We start from the raw sequence: 19,493 nt of genomic DNA on the forward strand, positions 1-19,493 counted from the left end.
AGATGAAATCCATTTTTGTGGGAAGATATTCTGCATGTAGGTATTTTACTTGTGCTCCAGTAGAAGTCACTTAATTTATTAGAATTTAATTTCAATTTGACTTTACACTGCAAAATGTAGAGACATGCAGAAAGACAACAACTGACTTAAAGGAACACATCCTTAGAATAGATCAAATGCAAATAAAAGAGCTAGCGCTGTCAATACAGTCATGGTCCAAATAATTGGCACCCTTGGTAAATATGAACAAAGAAGCCTCTCAAAATCAATCTGCATTCTTAATCCTGTTGAGGTTTCATTGATAATGAAAATCCACTATAACCTATCCATACACTTAAGTAATTTGTTGATTTTGATGTTTGTTTTGGATCATTGTCCTGATGGAAGATCCAGACAGGGCCCATTATAAGATTTCTAGCAGAGGCGGTCAGGTTTTTATTATTTATTTTTTTAATTTGTTGATATTTCATAGAATCCATGATGCCATGCATCTGCACCAGATATCCAGTACTGAAACTAAACCAAAATAAAAAAAAAAAAAGGAGTATTTTTTTATCCTTATGCACCAAGCCCATCTTTAGTGTTTGCATCTGACCTTAGTCCTGTTTGATGTTTCTGGCAACTACCTAAATGAGGTATATAAGGTGGATATACGTTTATCTGGTTTAACACATACTTTGGTCTACTATATGAGCAAAGTAAACTAGTAGAATGAAGGGTGATTTTCACAAAACCTAAAATCACGTGTAATTTTACAAAAAAAAACAAAATTTTATATAAAGAAAATCAACAACAAAAAAATGCTTATCTACATCAACAAAAATTTTTTTTTACAGAAACTCACAGTGTATAGTATGTGTATGTGCAACAGCAAAGATCTTGTTTACATTTTGGACAAGTCATATTGTGATAGTGAATAGGATCACATAGAAATACCAAAAAACACCTAAATTAACTGCCTTGACCTGACTGCATATATTTAATGAATGAAATAAGTGCACTTCTCATAGTGGATCATTACAAATAAACATCAAGATATCTGAGAGCATTTACACAGACATGTTTGTTATGGAACAGAAGAAACAGGTAATCGTCTGAACAGTTTTATTTATTTATTTATTTTTTATTAAGTGCAAAACATACAACATAAGGTGAACACAAAAACAGCAGTAGAACAGCAATGATATGAACAGAAATGGAAAAAATAAAATAAAAAAAAATAATAAAAAAAAAACAGTAATGACAATCTGATTAATAGCAGTATTAAGTAGTACTAACATGCATAATAATAATAACAACACTAAAGATGGTGATGATAACAACAAAACATTGTGTTGACGGCAACAGTAATATCAATAATAATAATAAAAGTAATAATAATAATGTAATAATGATACATACCCAAAACATACCACACCTATCCTAGCTTCTGTGTCAGTGTTCAGTCTTTGTTTTGTTTTTTTTTTTTTTTTTTTTTGTTTTTTTTTTTTTGTTTTTTTTGTTTTTTTTTGTTTTTTTTTTTTTTTTTTTTTTTTTTTTTATTACTATATTTTCTTTTCTTTTTTCCCATTCACTGTAAAATTACTATATGTATATGTATGTATGCCTAAGCTGAGGTGGTGCATTAAAAGAAGGGTGTGGTGCATTAAAATCAGCATGCGGTATTAAGGCTAGACACTGCAGGTGGATAGGGTAAAAAAAAATAACTAATAGTTATCACCTTACTTACCAAGTTGATTGATTACATTGATAATTGCAAACATTTTTTTGTATTACAAGTTTTCTAAAATGTTATATTTAAATATGCAAATGAGGCATTCTTTAATGAAATATGCACTAATTTGCATAAATTTCCAGTACAAAAATATTAACACTGGATGAAGTCAGTTTCAAAATTCGTGTTTAACTTTTTTGACATATTAGAGTCAAATGTTTTTACAGAGGGAATTCTGGGTAGCTCTTTTAGTCATAATTCAGAAAATACTTTGAACAGCAAGAAAACAATTTATTTTCACCATTTTTTGGGGAATAAAATGTTGTATATAATCAAGAAAATTATATATGAACAAATCCCTCTGTAAAAAAACCTTCAGAATATAGACGGGAATAAATATGTCAAGTTTGGTGTGTGTAATTGCCACTAAAGTGAATATTTATGGCTCAGAGTAGGAGAAAATAAAAAAGAAACAATTAATGCCTTTAAAAATATGTATTGTTATTGAAATCTGTTGGCACAGATAGATACAGTGCTATAAAAGAAACAATTAATAGTGTCTTTTGGATGTTTTCTTTCCACAAGTCTGAAAAAAAAACTTTATGAAAAGCCAAAAAGCCCAAAATCTAAAATTTGACAGGTGCATGAAAAAACTGTGTTTTTGCCTGCAGTGTCTCCCCTTAAAAACATGTGTGGTGTATGTTGGGTGCAGATTTGATTTAGTTATATTTATATATTTTAAGTATATATATAGATTTTTTTAAGTATATATATATATATATATATATATATATATACTATATATATATATTTAGTGTTATGATCTTCATTAAACCGTTACCGTCCTTATACAAAAATCATCCCATCAACATCATCTTATTACTGCTCTATGATATTAATAATGATAATAGTAATAATAATAATAATATTGAAAACACTCATAGCATTACTAAAACCTTGTATAAATATGTATAATAATATGTGAATAAATAAATAATTAGGATGAGTGTGTCAGATTTGTAAGAGTTGAATGAGGTCTGATCTGGAGTGTTGTGGTTCTGAAGTATAGTTGTAAGGAGGTGAAAAATGTTCTAAGGAGATGTAGTCTGTGAGCAAATTTTTCCAATGCGTTATGTGAATAGTGTTTCGGGATTTCCAGTTCATGAAGATAGTTTTCTTGGCGATGGCTAAAACTACGAGGAGTATCCTTTTGTTTGTTATTTCCTGATTGAGAGTTGATAGATCACCCAGTAGACAGTAAGGGAGATAATGGGATGGGGCAGCAAAAAAAAAAAAAAAAAAGAGAAAAAGGTGGCCTGAGAGTCTTCAACAAGCAGACCGTAACAAAGAATAAACTAGCTAAAAAATAACGTGAGTATAAATATGTTCTCCACTCACTGAAATTGGTGGGTGATTTTTGCCAAAACTAACTGACTAACTAGATCAGAGGTAGGCAACGTCGGTCCTGGAGTACCGATGTCCTGCAGAGTTTAGCTCTAACCCTAATCAAACACACCTGAACAAGCTAATCAAGGTATTCAGGATTACTAAGGCTACAGACAAATAACGATCAATATTCAGATTATTACCAAAACTCATCACAAAATACAAATTGGACATTGGGCTTTGACTAAGAGTTTCTTAGATGTTGGTTTAAAAAAAATAAAATTTAATAGGCATAGAACCAAGCTGAGACAATTAGAAGAAGAAGAAAAAAAAGATAACTAAAGGAAAATAGAAAACAAAAAGATAAAAGAAAAGGAGGAAAAAAGTTACCTTTGGTATGATCTTACACTACTCGCTCTCAGTGGCTGGGTAAAATGAAAGACATGAGGTGAGCTGGGTGGAGATTGCATGAAACCAAGGCTACATTGTTGGGTTGCTACTAGAATGGTTTTCTTTCCTTCTGAGACAGAACATGAAATTAAACACCCTGCAATAAAACAAAGCTCGCTGATCTTGAGAAAAGATCTCAAAGAAGGAGCATAGGATCTCAAAGAAAGAGCTTAGGATACTGCCTTGCCCAAACTTATTTCCTAGCTTATCTATGATTTCTTCTTCTACTCCTTTTCCTTTCCCTGTGACTCAAGTCAATGAAAGTTCACTAAGAATGATGTGTCTTGTGAATCTGTTGTTTTTGGTAAAATGGTCTTAATTTCACAGCATGTTTTGTGAAAGACTGAAAACTGAAAAGAATTCTATTTTGCTGTTCAGGGGGTATGCTTCTCACAAGGTCAACGTGACCCTTGGCTGACAGGATCCTGACATATCAAAAGGTCTTCTGTGTTTACCACTTTGACTTGATGGTTTATTTATTGTGGTCTAGATATTTAAAGGGATACTCAACCTCAAAATGAAAATTTTGTCGTTAATCACTTACCCCCATGTTGTTCCAAATCCGTAAAGCGCACGCTGCAAAAATGCTTTTCTTAAATCAAGACACCTTCCCAATCACACAACAAAATATAACATAATAAAAAAAAAAAAAAAAAAAATAATACAAAAATCTAATCTTCTCACTTTTCCCATCACATATCACATTAGAATTTATTTGAAATAAAAATGAAGACCATGTTCTAAAAGTGGAAGTAAAGTGACTAACGAGTGTTTAATAATGATAAAAGTATTTATAATTTTAATAAACATAATCATTTACACTTATTATTATTGTTATTACTGCATTCAGTTAATGTACAACAATACTGAGGTGCAAAGAGTATGTATCTGCCAGTATAAAGTATAAATAGCATCTAATTATTATTTATATAATTTTTTACAAAGAACTGCTACTTTTACATGGTAAATAGAATATATCACTATTTTCACTAAGTGTAAATAGCATCTAGAGCTATCTGCACTTAGCCTACTGTAAATAGGATCTATCGCTAAGAAAGTATGTTAATTCCACTGAGTGTAAATAGCCGCTGCCCTATTTTTCTTACCCTATTGGCAGATAATTTGTAAAAAAAGAAAGAAGCACTTAAATTATTTATTTATTTATTTATTTATTATTATTATTATTATTTTTTTTTTTATTTTTTTTGCCTGTGAGATACCATGAAAATGAATAGCCTATTATTTCAATAACCTACTGTTCTGCCAGTTTTTACCTGTGATATTATAACAGTGATAAGAATTAAACTTGTATTGAGGCTGAAGTATGCAGATGTCTTTTTGACATGGTGAATCGTCATTTCAAAGCTCCATTGGTCATGGCTTTTCATAGACGTGGTGCACGCGCTAAACTCAGTCAACCTACTTACACAATTGAACTTACACAATTCAGCTGTTCTGAACCCCGAAAACTCAGAGTTTCCCATCTCAGAGTAAGTCAACTCAGAGTTCAAGTTTTAACTCAGAGTTGGTTGAACCTTCTTATTGAAATGGGCCCCAGGTGTGTTTAATTAGGGTAGGAAGATCTCTGCAGGACAATGGCCCTCCATGACCTAAGATGACCTTGAGACACAAACTTTTACACAAACAATGTATGTAATGACTAGTTTGTGTTGAATACAGTGTAATCATTCTTTACCCATCAATATGTTTATAAGAAACTGAAAAATGCACAAATGTAAGGACATTCTCCAGGACCCAAAAACACACTCAGACCCCAGAGGCTTAATCGCCATGACAACTAACTAGGGTTACCATGACAACAAACAAGGCACAAGGCACATAGGAAGTAAGGACATGTAACACGCTTAGCAGTAAAATTCCAAAGACAAACACAAGGAATCTGCACATGTGACAGAGAAACTAGAACTATGTGTGATTGCATTGGTTGTTGGGCGTTCACATTTTCTCAGTAAATAAGCAAATGTGATACTCTCGATTATGAAGAAGAAGAAAAATTTCTCATCTAGTCTCTCTCAAGAATGTTGCTGCACAACTTCTGTCATGTTCTGTAGAAAGCCAACATACCCAAACAAGTTGACACTGATGATGACAATGGCTTGTCCATGCTTTAGAATGCATTCACTATTGTAGAACCAAATTCACTGCCATTATAAATCTTAGAAGAACCAGGACAAAAAAAAATATTACTCTGATTGTACCGGTCTGAAAGAAGAAAGCCATATATACCTAGGATAGCTTGAGGGTGAGTAAATCATGGGGTTAATTACATTTTTGGGTGAACTATCCCTTAAGTGCACTCTTACCAGCTGTGAACTCACAACGAACTCATAAAAGACACTTTATTTCCTCATTGCTCTCACAAAGAACTCATAAAAGGCACTTTACTTCCTCATTGCTCTGTGTTAGCCCTCTGTTTTTTGTTTTTGTTTTGGATAAACCACTTGTTATGCGTCATCAGATTTTGTCGCATAGCATCGCATGTCATCGCATCATGTTTTTGATTAATTTAGAGGATATTTGGACCGTGTTGCATTCACATGTCATTCAAACCACTCCAGAGTTCTTTTTAAAGCAGACCGAGACCCATCTTTTTAGTCGTCTCAGTTTTTTTTTTTTTTTTTTTTTTGGTGTGCACCAGGGTTTGAATGGCAGTGTTCACATTTACCCAAATGAACTGCACTAACAGAGCAATCGCACCAGAGTTTGTTTTAATAAAACCAAACATGATAATTGTGAACACACCCTTAAATGTGACCCGTGCTGGCAAAATGAGTCGGAATGCGCAATTTTTCAAAAATTAGTTCTCTTCATTTATGATATATAACTTCTTGGAATTTGACACACACACACACACACACACACACACACAAAAAAATGACTGCGCTACAGCCGTTTGAGGTTGATAGAGTCAGCAAAGTCAATTTTGAGAAAAATCAAGTTTTCTGAAGGCTCCAAAGCAAAATCACAGAGCAACCTTGCATATTTTTCTCCAATTCTTTTCTTAATAGTAATTACTATATTATTAATCACAATAAAGCTGTTTTTTTTATTTTATCTTTATGAAAAATAAAATACAAAGATGCAAATAAACTGTAGTTTAATCAAGAGTAGCGAATGATTTAGTCTTTTCTTTTAATGTTAGATTAACATCAAAACAGATCAATATTATGACCTACTGTAACGCATGGATCTAATATAATGTTACACATCAGATTTTTCCCCAACCATTAACTAAAAGTTCAAGTAAAACATAACAGATTATGTTTGTAAGAATCTCGCCAAGACAAATTTCGCAATAATGTACTTTATAGGGAGATTGCGCAGTGTCAAAGAGGCACGTCTTATCGTTTTGTTTTCATCAGCATCGATTTGAAAGTCATATTTTACTGTTTCAGACTCATGTCATATAGAATTTGCTATGAATATTTATAAAGCTGGCATTCAGCAGTTTCCAATGATATATCCAACAACTTGGGATGAGAAGCAGCAGCAGTCATTCAGAAGTGAGCAGAGAAAAAGGTACTCCTCTCAGAAAACGTACTAATAAAGATAATTTTAGTTGTTTAATTACTATTTAAAGCATTGGGATCACTAGAAGAGGGCTTAATGAACTCATTTTTGGGAAAACCTCAAATTTGACCAAAATTGATATGGAAGTAAAATAATGCCACAAGTCTTTGAAACAAAAATGTATGTTGAATAGCACTAACTGAAAAAATAATGCGTTGCATTAACAGCGCTTGAATCTTAATGCCTTGGGCATTTCCAGGGCTTGGTTTTTTTAGGTCCTGAAATTTAACTATTTAAACTGTGAATATTTCAATTCAAAATATTTCACACACATTATCATAATTAAAATTTCAATAATTCATATTCACTTTCCAGAATTTACATCCAAAATATTCAGTCTGTTTTAAAATACTATGTATAATATTCGACAGGCAAATTTCGGTCCATTTTATTTCACTTTCCAAATTCGCTTCCACTAATTTAGTGGTTAAAATTAGGCAGAAAATTCGCCATTGCACATCCAGGAGCTACAGGAATAGCAGTAGAGCACCGATGCATGATCTCCAGCAGGTGGCACAAGCAGCTTTTGATGAAGACATTTACAAAACTGATCTACAGAAATGGAGCAAGCGCTAAGTAGAAGTTTTGATTATCGGGGCCAATATAAACATCTGGAAAAGCTGATTGTGTGTACGTTTAATTCAACATCTTTGCTGTTTCCCGTAGCCTACATGTAAAGCAGCTTTCTCTACCACAAAGGAGATTATAATGCTATTTTACCTAACACTGAGGAACAGAATTAACATTACATCTGAGGAAGACATTTATTGCTTTATTGATGATTAACAATCAGCTTTTCCAGATGTTTATACTGACCTCGATAATCAAAACTTCGACTTAGCACTTGCTCCATTTCTGCAGATCAGTTTTTGTAAATGAATGACTTAATCCACCTGTTGCTTTGGTATTCATCAACAGCCGCTTGCACCACCTGCTGGTGAGTGATTGACAGCAGCTGGAGATCATGCATCGGTGCTCTACTGCTATTCCTGCAGCTCCAGCTTGTGCAGTGGCAAATTTTCTGCTGAATTTTAACCACTGAATTAGTGGAAGCGAATTTGGAATGTGTAATAAAATGGACTGAAATCTGCATGTTGAATATTATACATCGTATTTTTAAACATTGAATATTTTGGAAGTGAATTCTGACATCGGAATATGAATTATTGAATTTTTAATTATGAAAATGTGTGTGAAATATTTTGAATTGAAATATTCACAGCATAAATAAACAACTATGTTAGATTTCAGGACCTAAAAATGCAAGCCCTGGAAATACAAGGCATTAAAATGCAAGCACTGTTAATGCAATGCATTATTTATTATAGTCAGTACTATTCAACATGCTTTTTTTGTTTCAAAGACATATGGCATTATTTTACTTCCATAAATTGAAATTTTTCACTTTTGCCTGTAGCTCAATAAACTGTGCGCATTCCGACTCATTTTGCCAGTACGGTTCACAAAGTCTCAGTCTGTCAGTAAGAAATGTTAACATATGCATGTATCTATCTTTTACTAAACATATTTCAAAAACTTGAATAAAACAATAAATATTTGAGATGCTCACCGAAGGAACATAAGTTTAAGAATAAACAGGCATTTTCGATAAGAAACTATAAGAAATGAGGAGGTTGTTAAAAAAAAAGAAACCAATAAACAATTATTGGCAATGAAAGTATAATTCCATTGCCAGCCAATAAGAAGAAACTGACTGGATTCAGGGGTGTGGTTTATACCAAGAAGGAACTGTTCTAAAACTGTTTCCTTTAGTATTAAAGAGAAATCACAGAGAGAGCAGGTAAGCTTTTAGTAAGCTTTAAAAACAGACAGCTCCACTAATTTACTACGACTCATTCTTATACCACTCTGGTCTCTCTAAGTTTCTGTACTGTACATTATGTGTAAACAAAGCATGCTTTAAATAGTGATCTGTGTTTATAAATAAGTGTATATCGTATATGAAATCAGATCTGTGTGTGTGTGTGTGTGCACGCACACGCGTACACTGTTTTGATATACTTTTGGGGTAAAAATGGCCTCAGATTTACATTATGAGAACATCCCAACAGTATTAACTTGTGACTGTGTGTGTGTGTTTATGCTACAACTCCAGTGACCATGCAGAGTCCAGTGTGTCTGATTGACAATGATGTGGATGGGAAGCTGTGTGTCAAGGAGTCAGCACTGCAGATCTTGCAGAAGATCGAGCAGCCAGTGGTGGTGGTGGCTGTGGTGGGACTCTACCGCACCGGGAAGTCCTACCTGATGAACCGCCTCGCAGGAAAACAAACAGGTTAGACCTAAACTTGCAGTAACATTCAAAGAGCAAATGAATGACAGTTACTACTGGTTAGAATTAAAACAGGTCTAGATATGGTCACTATTCCATTTATCATCAGCCTCAAACTTCCTTTAGTTCGGCAATACTGTGATTTAAAATAAAATTAAACACAAATCTTCATAGTCTAAATAATTCACTACCCTGCACTAAGATGTACAAAGAAGATTAATGCAGCTGCATGTTATTGGTGTTCCATGTTTCTTTGCTCTTTCTATCTTAGGATTTGAATTGGGCAGCACAGTTGAGTCTAAGACTAAGGGCATCTGGATGTGGTGTTTGCCCCATCCCACTAAAGAAGGGACAACTCTGGTGCTGCTGGACACTGAGGGACTTGGAGATGTGGACAAGGTGATGATAATCAACTTCATATCGGTTTAATGTGAAGAATAATTTTAAATCAAAATCATTGCATTCAGAAGGAACAAGACTCTTCAGATGTGCCTGTTAACTGACAAATGAAACTAACTATAGCTCAGATAAAATTATTTAGCCAAATGCACAATTAGCAGGTAAGTGTTTATTGAAAATTATTCGAGCAGTTCATTGTAACAGAGCATTTAATATTTTAAATATGAAAGTATGTCACAATAATACAAACAAGTTTTAAAAATGTGTCCAGTACATTTTTGCTCCAATCACTAAAACTGTAGTCTAGCTTTACTTTTGTTCCATCAAATAAAAAAGTTACTGTTCTAACCTCTGTTCCCTGATGGAGGGGACATGAGGACTTGTTGTATTACTGATACAAGGGGTTACACTTAAGAGCCCCAAGCACCTCTGATGTTTCAGTAAAGGACAATGAGTACTGGTGAGTGAAATTTACATGCCAGCCACAATCGATTTGACATACGGGTAGGCCAACATTATCTCACGGCCAATTAGTACAAATTTTACGAGTTGGCTAATTCGTCCGAATTTTGTACGATTTCTGTGATGGTTAAGTTAAGGGGGTGGTTTTAGGTGTGGTCCTTTGTGAGAATTCCTACGAATTTGCCACCTTGGAAAATATATATGATTTTTCAATAATCGCATGAATTCATATGGGTGAGGTCATTATTAATAGTTAGTATGGTAGTTGTCAAGTTTAGGTATTTGGTAGGATTAGGGATGTACAATATGGTCATGCAGATTAGGGCATTATAAGTAAGTACTAATACAGCCAATATGTTAATAACAGGCATGGTAATAAACAAGTAGTTAATAGTGAGAATTGGTCCCTATACTAAAGTGTTACCATACACACACACACACACACACGTATGTATGTATGTGTGTGTGTGTGTGTGTGTGTGTGTGTGTGTGTGTTTGTGTGTGTAAAAGTGAAAGTAAAGGTTGGTTTAAAGCACTTAATTAATGACATTTTCCCATTTTCCGTGAGATAAAGTGGGAAGTATTTATGGTTAATAAGTTGTTAACAAAGCATTATTTAACACTACATATAAGCTAATTAAATAATAATAATTTGGTTAATCACATGGATAATGAATTAAGAACTCCCTATTTGTATAGAGTCTATTAATCTATTAACTACAGTTCATAATTATGAATTAACTATAAACTAATTGTTTGCATATTAACTGTTAATACTTCATTAGTGTATACTTCTTAAAAAGTGATACCAATTACATGCTGCTTCATCTGTTAAATCTCAGTGCACTCACTGGTTCTTGGTATTGGTTCTCAGTTCAGTGTACTGTTGACATGAGAAATACTGTGGCAGGATAAATGCAAAGAAGAGTTAACATTAGCAGACCTCACTAAGTTTTAGAATTATATTACTGATTTTGAGCTGTAGTGTTGGACTCGTTTAAAAGACCAGTTCACTGATTGTGTGGCTTGTGGATCAGTGCTGACTCAGGACATAAGTCAGAACCAGTCAGATTTGGTGAACTGGTTCAACCAGTTAATTGAAAATAATTGTTCAAAAGAATTATTCATTCACGAACAGGACATCACTACAGTCATGTGTTAGGTTTTGACATATTTTGCCATCAGGGTGTGCTTGGTTCCAGAATATGTTTAGAAGTAGAAGGTTAGTCCTTGTCACTATGCTGTCAGTAGTTTATGTAATTTCATTCTTTGTCAAATGATTGTATACTTTCTGTTTCAGGGGGACTCAAAGCATGATACCAAGATCTTCTGTCTGGCTGTCCTTCTCAGTAGCACTTTAGTGCTAAACAGCCAAGGCACAATTGACAACAAGGCTATTGAGGAACTGCAGTATCCTTCCATTCATAGATCATAAAATTACTGTTGATATTTCATGGTTTAATAAGATATTGTAATTATACTGTCCATGCATGGTTTCTCTTGAAGTTGGAATTATTTTTTTTTTGTCAAAATGAGCAATATAGCATTACCCGTAGAAAAAAAGTATTAGGATTTCAGCATTTTACTCCCTGCCTTACACTGTGCTTGCTCTGTAAGAAATCAGCAGTATTTTCTATACATTCAAAGCAGTTAGACCAGGTTGTAAAGACTAATAAATATCCTGGCAAGTATGGCCCACTCTGATACAGCAGATTATCAGTCTTTAAAATTAAAGTTCCCCAATTATGCTTTTTCAGATATTGCCTTTAATTTAGTATGGAAAATAGCTGTTTGTGAATGTTAAAGGTCTGCAAAGTTTCAAAGAACAGAAAAAAGAAAAGTGCATGACAAATGTAGTAACTATCTCCCAAAAAATTAACCAATTACCAATTCTGCCTGAAATGAGTCATTCAATTCCAGTCTTACTTCCTGCAAAAACATATGTAGGTTTGTAGCCAATTTGCATAATGGTCTTCTTTGTCTGCAATGTGTATTTTAATCCGCCCCCAAACACTAGTTGTAGCTGAGGCCTGGAAGAGTTTGGTTTGTGTTGTTGCCATGTCTGGAAGACACGGTTTTCTGTGCTATGAAAGCAAAGGCACTTTGTGTGTAAGTTGGATGTATTTTTATGTTTATTTTTTTTACAGTGACACCATAGCAGTATTACTCCAACCTTTCACTGTGTTCCCAATATTTACTCACTCAAATCTAGTCAAGATCAATGTGGGATTTGCAAAACACTTAATCATTAAAGATGGGACAGTACCCACGTTTTTGGACCATCTTGCACCTCTGGGTTTTGTTCTTCATACCTCGCTTAATACTTCCGAGATGATTTGACAGATGCCAGATCTTCTAATAGTAATAACTGATCTCTTTCTAATTTGTAGTTTGCAGATTTGATTAAAATATCTGGATCAAGTTGTTTGAGATTACTGCACATTCTTGCGTGGAAAGGCCAGTTATTTGAAGGCATTTGAGCCAATAGATCCTCAAGCGAATCGTTCAAGACCAGAGGTCTCCAACCCTGCTCCTGTAGAGCTATCATCCTGCAGACTTCAGTTTCAACCTGCTAGATGCAAATTAGGAACCATTACAATAGCATGATGGGGGCACTTTAAGTGCAGTGGCCACTAATTATACAAGTTACTCACCCCAAATAGTGAGGCTGCACCAACAGTTAGGGGCCACCTTACACTGACACATGAAGCTCACCAGGAGTCAAAGAATAAATAATTCTTCTGTAAAACACTTTAAAACACCACAGTGTTACTTTAAATGACCATGCTTTAATATGTTCTCTGTTTGCTTAATATTCAAACCTAAACTATCTCCAGATATGTCACAGAGTTGACTGAGTATATCAAGGTCAAATCATCTGATGATGAAGACGACACTGAGTTTGTTAAGTTCTTCCCAAGTTTCATCTGGGTTGTGAGGGACTTCACCCTGGAACATAAAATCAAAGGAAAATCTGTAACCGAGGACCAATACTTAGAATTTGCTTTGAAGCTGAAACAAGGTAATATTTAAATTAGGCTTTTAAAAGGGGACCCATTATGCAAAATTTACTTTTTGTTTTTGAACATATTGATGTGTCCACAGTGCCTGTACACAATTTTATTCACCCTATTATGGTAAAAATCAATTCACTAAGTTTGTTATTTTCTACATAATTCAGTGTCTCAAAACAAGCCATTCAGGAATGTGGCCAGTTGTGATGTCACAATGGAACAGGCCCTGCCTATGACCGGTGATGGATAGCTGCCCTATTAGTTTAAATCCTCCCCCAAGTTTATCTCCTTACTAGAGCATTTAAGAGCAGCATTCAAGTAAGAAAGTCTGCATGTTCTGCATGTATCTTTGAATGAATGAATGGCCTGTTTTCCTTTACTACACATACTGAAGTAAACATAAAGCTTGTGGTGTTTTTAACGCCTGCCATCTCACTATATGAGGGCAGGAATACATGAACTTAATCTCCAGAGATGCACTGAGTTTTACTTCATGAAAATTTTACCATTTCATTGGAGAAAAACTATTGTCTTATCATATACACACAGAAACCTAAAAGTCTTCATGGCAACACATCAAAAAAAAAAAAAAATCCTGTTACAGCGATTTGACTCTGGTCAAGTCTTTCCAATAGAAGCAAACTGGGAGTGGTTTTGGACAGCAACGTGCCCAGTGCATTATGGGTGTTGAAAGTTTCCTACCTATTTTTCTTTTGTTTTCTGAGACATTCAAACTGGCCAATCACCAAATTACAGCTTTTCCCACTGTGGTGTGACAATTTAGCAGACCCCCTATGTACACACATCTTGGCCCACAGGCTTTGATCGCTATCAGCATCTGGATGCACATCTCTTCTTTTTTTATGTCTTGTTGTTCCTCTTTCCTTCAGTGATTCAGATTGTTTAAAGCAGGTGTTCATCACTTATTCTCAACCAATTACCACTTAATTAATACCTTCATCTAATGAATTTAAATGCTGCTTCAGTGTTACTTTTTTGACTCTGTAGTGTGGATTATATTAGCGATTCAACCCTGTTCCTAGAGCCCCCAAACAAAGAGCTGATTCAGGTCATCAGCTCATTAGAAGAGATTTCAAGATCTGAAATGGATGTATCAGACAAAGGAGATATTCATAATGTGCAGTGTTGTTGGTACTCCAGGAACATGGGTTACCACCACTGGACCAGGCAAAGGCAATTTACAAACAACGCTGTATTTTGCTAATCTCTTTAACAAAAAGCTGTTTTGTATCTTTTACAGGCAATTCAAGACCAGTTAAAGAGTTCAACCTTCCAAGAGAATGCATCCGAAATTATTTCCCATCCCGGAAGTGTTTTACATTCCCATTTCCAACCGCCTCAGAGAAAGTGTCTCGTCTGGAGAGCTTGGATTCTGCTGACCTTTCCTCTGAGTTCCTTGAGGTCACAGATCGTTTCTGCAAGTATATCTTTGACAAGAGTGAAATGAAAAAGCTGAAAGATGGATACACAGTCACAGGCAGAGGTAATTCAATAAAATATGTGAGATATAAATAAAGAAAAATACTTTAATACAGAATATGATCATTTTTACAATATTCATTCACACAAGTGAATGTCAACACAGTAGTAGAAATCAGAGACATGCCTTTTCCCTTTAGTTGTTGAAAAACTGCTGTCAATAGAGGAACCATGTTTAGGTTTGAATACCTAAGCAACCTTTTTTAGGTTGTATGCACTTTGCACCATAATGCTAATATAACCCTTGGAAGACATACTGGCTTCTAAATAGAATGTTTGTGATCTAATAACACAAAACTGAGAGAAGGGAGACAATGTAAGCTCATAATCTTTCATGGTTAATGTTAGAAATTCCCATTTAAAAAAAGAGCTACCAATTCAGTAATGACCTTGTTTATGGCACTTTCTGGACAAGATGTTATTAATATCCCTGTGTTTGACCCTTCCCTTTCCCTGAAGTATGCGGCCAGCTTGTGAAGACATATGTAGACACAATTTCCAGTGGTCAAGTACCATTTCTGGAGAATGCTGTGCTCACTGTGTCAGTGATTGAGAATGAGTCTGCAGTGAAGGAGGGCCTTCAGGTGTACCAGAGTGGAATGGAGAAGCTGAAGGACTCCTTCCCTCTGGAACTGAGTGATGTGTGTGCAGAACACCAACGTCTTAGCAGAATGGTGACACAAACCTTCATGAAACGTTCCTTTAAGGACAGTGAGGGGACATACACAAAATGTCTAGAGGTGATGCCCAGTAAATAACATATTTTGATGGTCCCTTTAGCACATTCTGTTATCTATAAGTCACGTTGCACCTACATGTCTAATAACTCTCATTAGAGTGTTAGAAAACTATTAGGTGACTGGTAGGATTGGGGTTAGAATAAGTTGACATGTACTTGCAAAGTTATTTATAGTAAGTAGAATGTCTGTTGGGAGATCATCACAATAAAGAGTTAGCAGATATTAGACAGTCTATTAATATTCTGGTGCAATGGTACTTATTTTTAACAAAATGTTCAAAAGGGACCATCAAAATAAATTAACACATTTTTTTTCAAGAATATGTATTATATATCACAAAATATATCATATTGTGTGACTTGCACATCTATCCACACCACAGTGTGCAACCACCCTCTAGTTAAAAGATTGGTCATGAAAATTAAGATTGGTGGGTGATATTTGCATGCCAAGTCATTCCCCGGACAAGCAAGCCTCACTCATTCAAGTTTATACAGAAGAGTCGAGCTGAGGCCCAGTATTCAGCAGGTAGTTCAGGGTTGTGGCAAGAGGGTCAACCATGATCCTGATCTATGATTCCAAATCATTCTGGTCCAGATGAAGCTTTTTGAACAACTGGCCCCTGCATCTTCCCAGCTTTGTAATGGCAGTGAATAGTGTCTAAGATTTTGAAGCTCCAAAAAGCGTGTCCATCTATCAAAAAGGTAAACTATATGACTCCAGTGGGTTCATGAATGCCTTCTGATGTGTGATGGTACCCCTCATCTCTGCCAGGTTGAGCTGGAGATGTCATTCCTGGCCATGATGAACACTGCCTGGCTCAGAGCCAACACGGTGACATTAGTTGCCCAGAGGCCACAGCCGGTGTGCAAATCCTGCATCAACCCTGGCTTAGAACTACCCTTGTGCAATTCTTTCAGTGCCGTGGCCTGATGTACCTACAGGATGGCCATCGTATGCATGGCAGCCTGTCCAGTGGCACTGTAAGCCTTATAAGTGAATGCTGATGTCAGCTTACAGGCCTTGGACGGTAGCCGCAGGCGATTCCACAAGATAGTGACGTTTTACAGGCACTCTCAGGCAGGGGGAAGTCGTGGCCTAGTGGTTAGAGAGTTTAACTCCTAACCCTAAGGTTGTGGGTTCGAGTCTCGGGCCGGCAATACCACGACTGAGGTACCCTCGAGTAAGGCACCGAACTCCCAACTGCTTCCCGGGCGCCGCAGCATAAAATGGCTGCCCACTGCTCCGGCTCCCACTGTGTGTGTTCACAGTGTGTGTGTGTGTGTGTGTATGTGTGCACGTGCACTTTGGATGGATTAAATGCAGAGCACATATTCTGAGTATGGCTCACCATACTTGGCTGTATGTCACTTCACTTTCGCTTTCGTCACGTCACTCTCTCCTACTTAGGAACCTCCATGTAGCCTATTTCCACTCCACCATCGAGAGTAGTGAAGATTAGAAGAGATCATAGATCTGTTTTGGGCAGTAAAACGTTCCTTCCACGATATTGTGATTTCCTCGTGCACCTCTGGGAATAAAGGGACTGGGGCAGAGTGTGGTTGTGCACTGTGTCCCGCCCCAGGAACCAATCATCAAGCCACAAGGGCTCAAAGCAAGGCAGTGGGTTCATCTCCAGCTCAATGCTCGCGGCTGCCCGGGCAAGCATGGCTGTTAACTCCAAGTTTAACTCTGACTGAGCAACCACCCCAGACGGGGGGAACACAGCAGAGTCTTCATTATCAGAGGACTTTAGCCCCTCCCTGATGCAGCCATCAACATCTGATCCCAAATTAAACACTACGTCCAAATGTCACTCGCCAATCTTCATTTGCCATTTTTCTACTACTCTGAGGTTATTGGGGCTCCCAAGTGAGACCTCAAATGTCAGTATCAACATAACGTCCAACGTGACTGACAGAAAGAGAACATACAGACAGTGTTGGGAAGGATACTTTGGAAATGTAATAGGTTACAGATTACAACTTATTCTATTTAAAATGTAATAGTGTCACTATTCCCATTATGTTATTAATGCAACTGATTACATTTTTTATTACTTTTCTTCACTTGAATTAAGATTATAATAATTTATTTTAAAGCACAGCACTGGAACATTTTAAAGCAATGGAATGCATTTTTATCACTCGCCATGGTGGCAACATGTCAACGGCAATGTGCATTGATGTAAAATAAGTTTTCTGTGTCTGCTATTTTGTGCAACGCTACAGGAAGAAATGAATAAACTCTTTGATGGATACCTGCACCAAAACGAGGAGGCTTCAAAGAAAAGATGTGAGAATCTCCTGACAACCCTCTCTGCACCAATGACAGAAAAACTCAAGAAAGGATTTTATGCTGTAGCTGGTGGTTATGTTCTCTTCTCCCAGGACCTTGAAGACATTGTAAAAAAATACAAAACCCAATCCAACAAGGGAGTCAAAGTGAGTATCAATATTTGAGAAAATTGCTTCAACATAACATCCAGGTTTTTTCAGTTTGTAAGAGGGTCGTCTTGTTTTCCTAGAATATTCATAGTGTTTATAGAATGTGGAAGACAGTGGACTAGGAGTAGAGAAATCATCTGGTTCCTGGATTGTGAATCCTGGTTCCTTCTGGCTAAATACTGATGAGTCCTTATCTAAGACACTACATGCATCCATATTTCCATATTTGTATACTATTCTAAGCCATTTTGTTGAAAAAGTGCACTTTAAAGAGTCAGGAAACCCCTATGTTTTAGCACTGGTCATTTACACCTCAGAATTGAGAAAAGAAATGGGCATGAAAATATGGTAGAAAAGTGTAGAGCAGGGGTCTCCAACCCTGCTCCTTGAGAGCTTCTGTCCTGCAGATTTCAGGTCCAACCCCAGTCAAACACACCTGAACCAGCTAATCAAGGTGTTCAGGCTACTTGATAATTACTGAAAGGTGTGTTGGAGCAGGGTTGGAACTGAAGTCTGTAGGATGGTAGCTCTCCAGGAGCAGGGATGGAGAACCCTGGAGTAGAGAGTGGAAAGAGGGGTGAAAACAAACAGTAAGAGGCCCTGAAGTCGGTACTGAAGGTTGTTAATCTGGAACACAAAGATAAAAGTACACTGAAATGAAGTTTGGCTCGTAAGAGCTCAATCTTGTTACAAATGTCTGTAGGTCTTCTGCATCTCTGGGCCAGAAACTCATGGTCAGACCACTTTTGTCTCTCTGGGATAGAGACTTAGGATGTGCTGCACATGTTGTCTAGCTTGATGAAGACTCTGAATGCAGGGTATCTGTTAATGTGTCTTTCCTCACAGGCTGCCTTCCCTGTAACAATTACTGTCTCCTACATCTTGGGCTAGAGACTCAAAACAAGGAGTGTCTGTTGAAATGGCACTTTTCAACAGATCCTCCTCATCCTTTCTGATGAGGAGGAGATTGCAGTTTGGCACTTCTCCATTTCAGTACTGTGCTAGGATGCTGGCATCAGGGGGCACAAAGTTGTGGCCCACCCTTCTTTCCATAAAGGAACTCATTTGGATAGTCCAAAACGCACAGTTAGAAAATTGTTCTTAAAGTTTTCCCAATGCATTATTCACTTTCCAAACCAAAACCAGAATATTTTCGGCAATGTTTTGAATGCATTAATTCCAAACATTATGGAAAAAGTTTGTTTGCACAAGAGATTATGAAATGACCATTAAAACTTGAAACACACTCCAGAAATCACATAAAAACATTAATCTTTTTCTTGTTGAATTTTGAATATGTTGTTAATTTCTTTATTTTATATGCACATTTTTTTTCATTCACAAGCAAAAGTGGTCTAAATCTCCTTCATGGTTTCATCTTTTTCTTGTTGAATTTTACTTTTGTCTCATCCCTCAGGCTTAAAAGAAAAAAAAAAAGAAAACTGGCATTTTTTTGATCTCATCCTCTGATGTATGCAAACCCATGATATTCATGTT

At 36.1% G+C, this 19,493-nt stretch overlaps 1 protein-coding gene across 1 annotated transcript; it reads left to right on the plus strand.

Annotated features, from left to right (window-relative positions):
* Positions 1-8,929: 8,929 nt before the first annotated feature.
* On the plus strand, positions 8,930-18,041 carry LOC109083505 (guanylate-binding protein 3-like). The gene is made up of 8 exons (XM_042744186.1): positions 8,930-8,942; positions 9,258-9,437; positions 9,706-9,833; positions 11,596-11,705; positions 13,133-13,317; positions 14,571-14,813; positions 15,269-15,549; positions 17,781-18,041. Exons 2-8 carry the CDS (start codon positions 9,263-9,265, stop codon positions 18,009-18,011), a joined length of 1,353 nt encoding a protein of 450 aa, XP_042600120.1. The 5' UTR covers positions 8,930-8,942; positions 9,258-9,262; the 3' UTR covers positions 18,012-18,041.
* The last annotated feature ends 1,452 nt before the right edge of the window (positions 18,042-19,493 follow it).

This window comes from Cyprinus carpio, chromosome A4 (assembly GCF_018340385.1).
Source record: "Cyprinus carpio isolate SPL01 chromosome A4, ASM1834038v1, whole genome shotgun sequence".
In the NCBI taxonomy this organism is placed as follows: domain Eukaryota; kingdom Metazoa; phylum Chordata; class Actinopteri; order Cypriniformes; family Cyprinidae; genus Cyprinus; species Cyprinus carpio.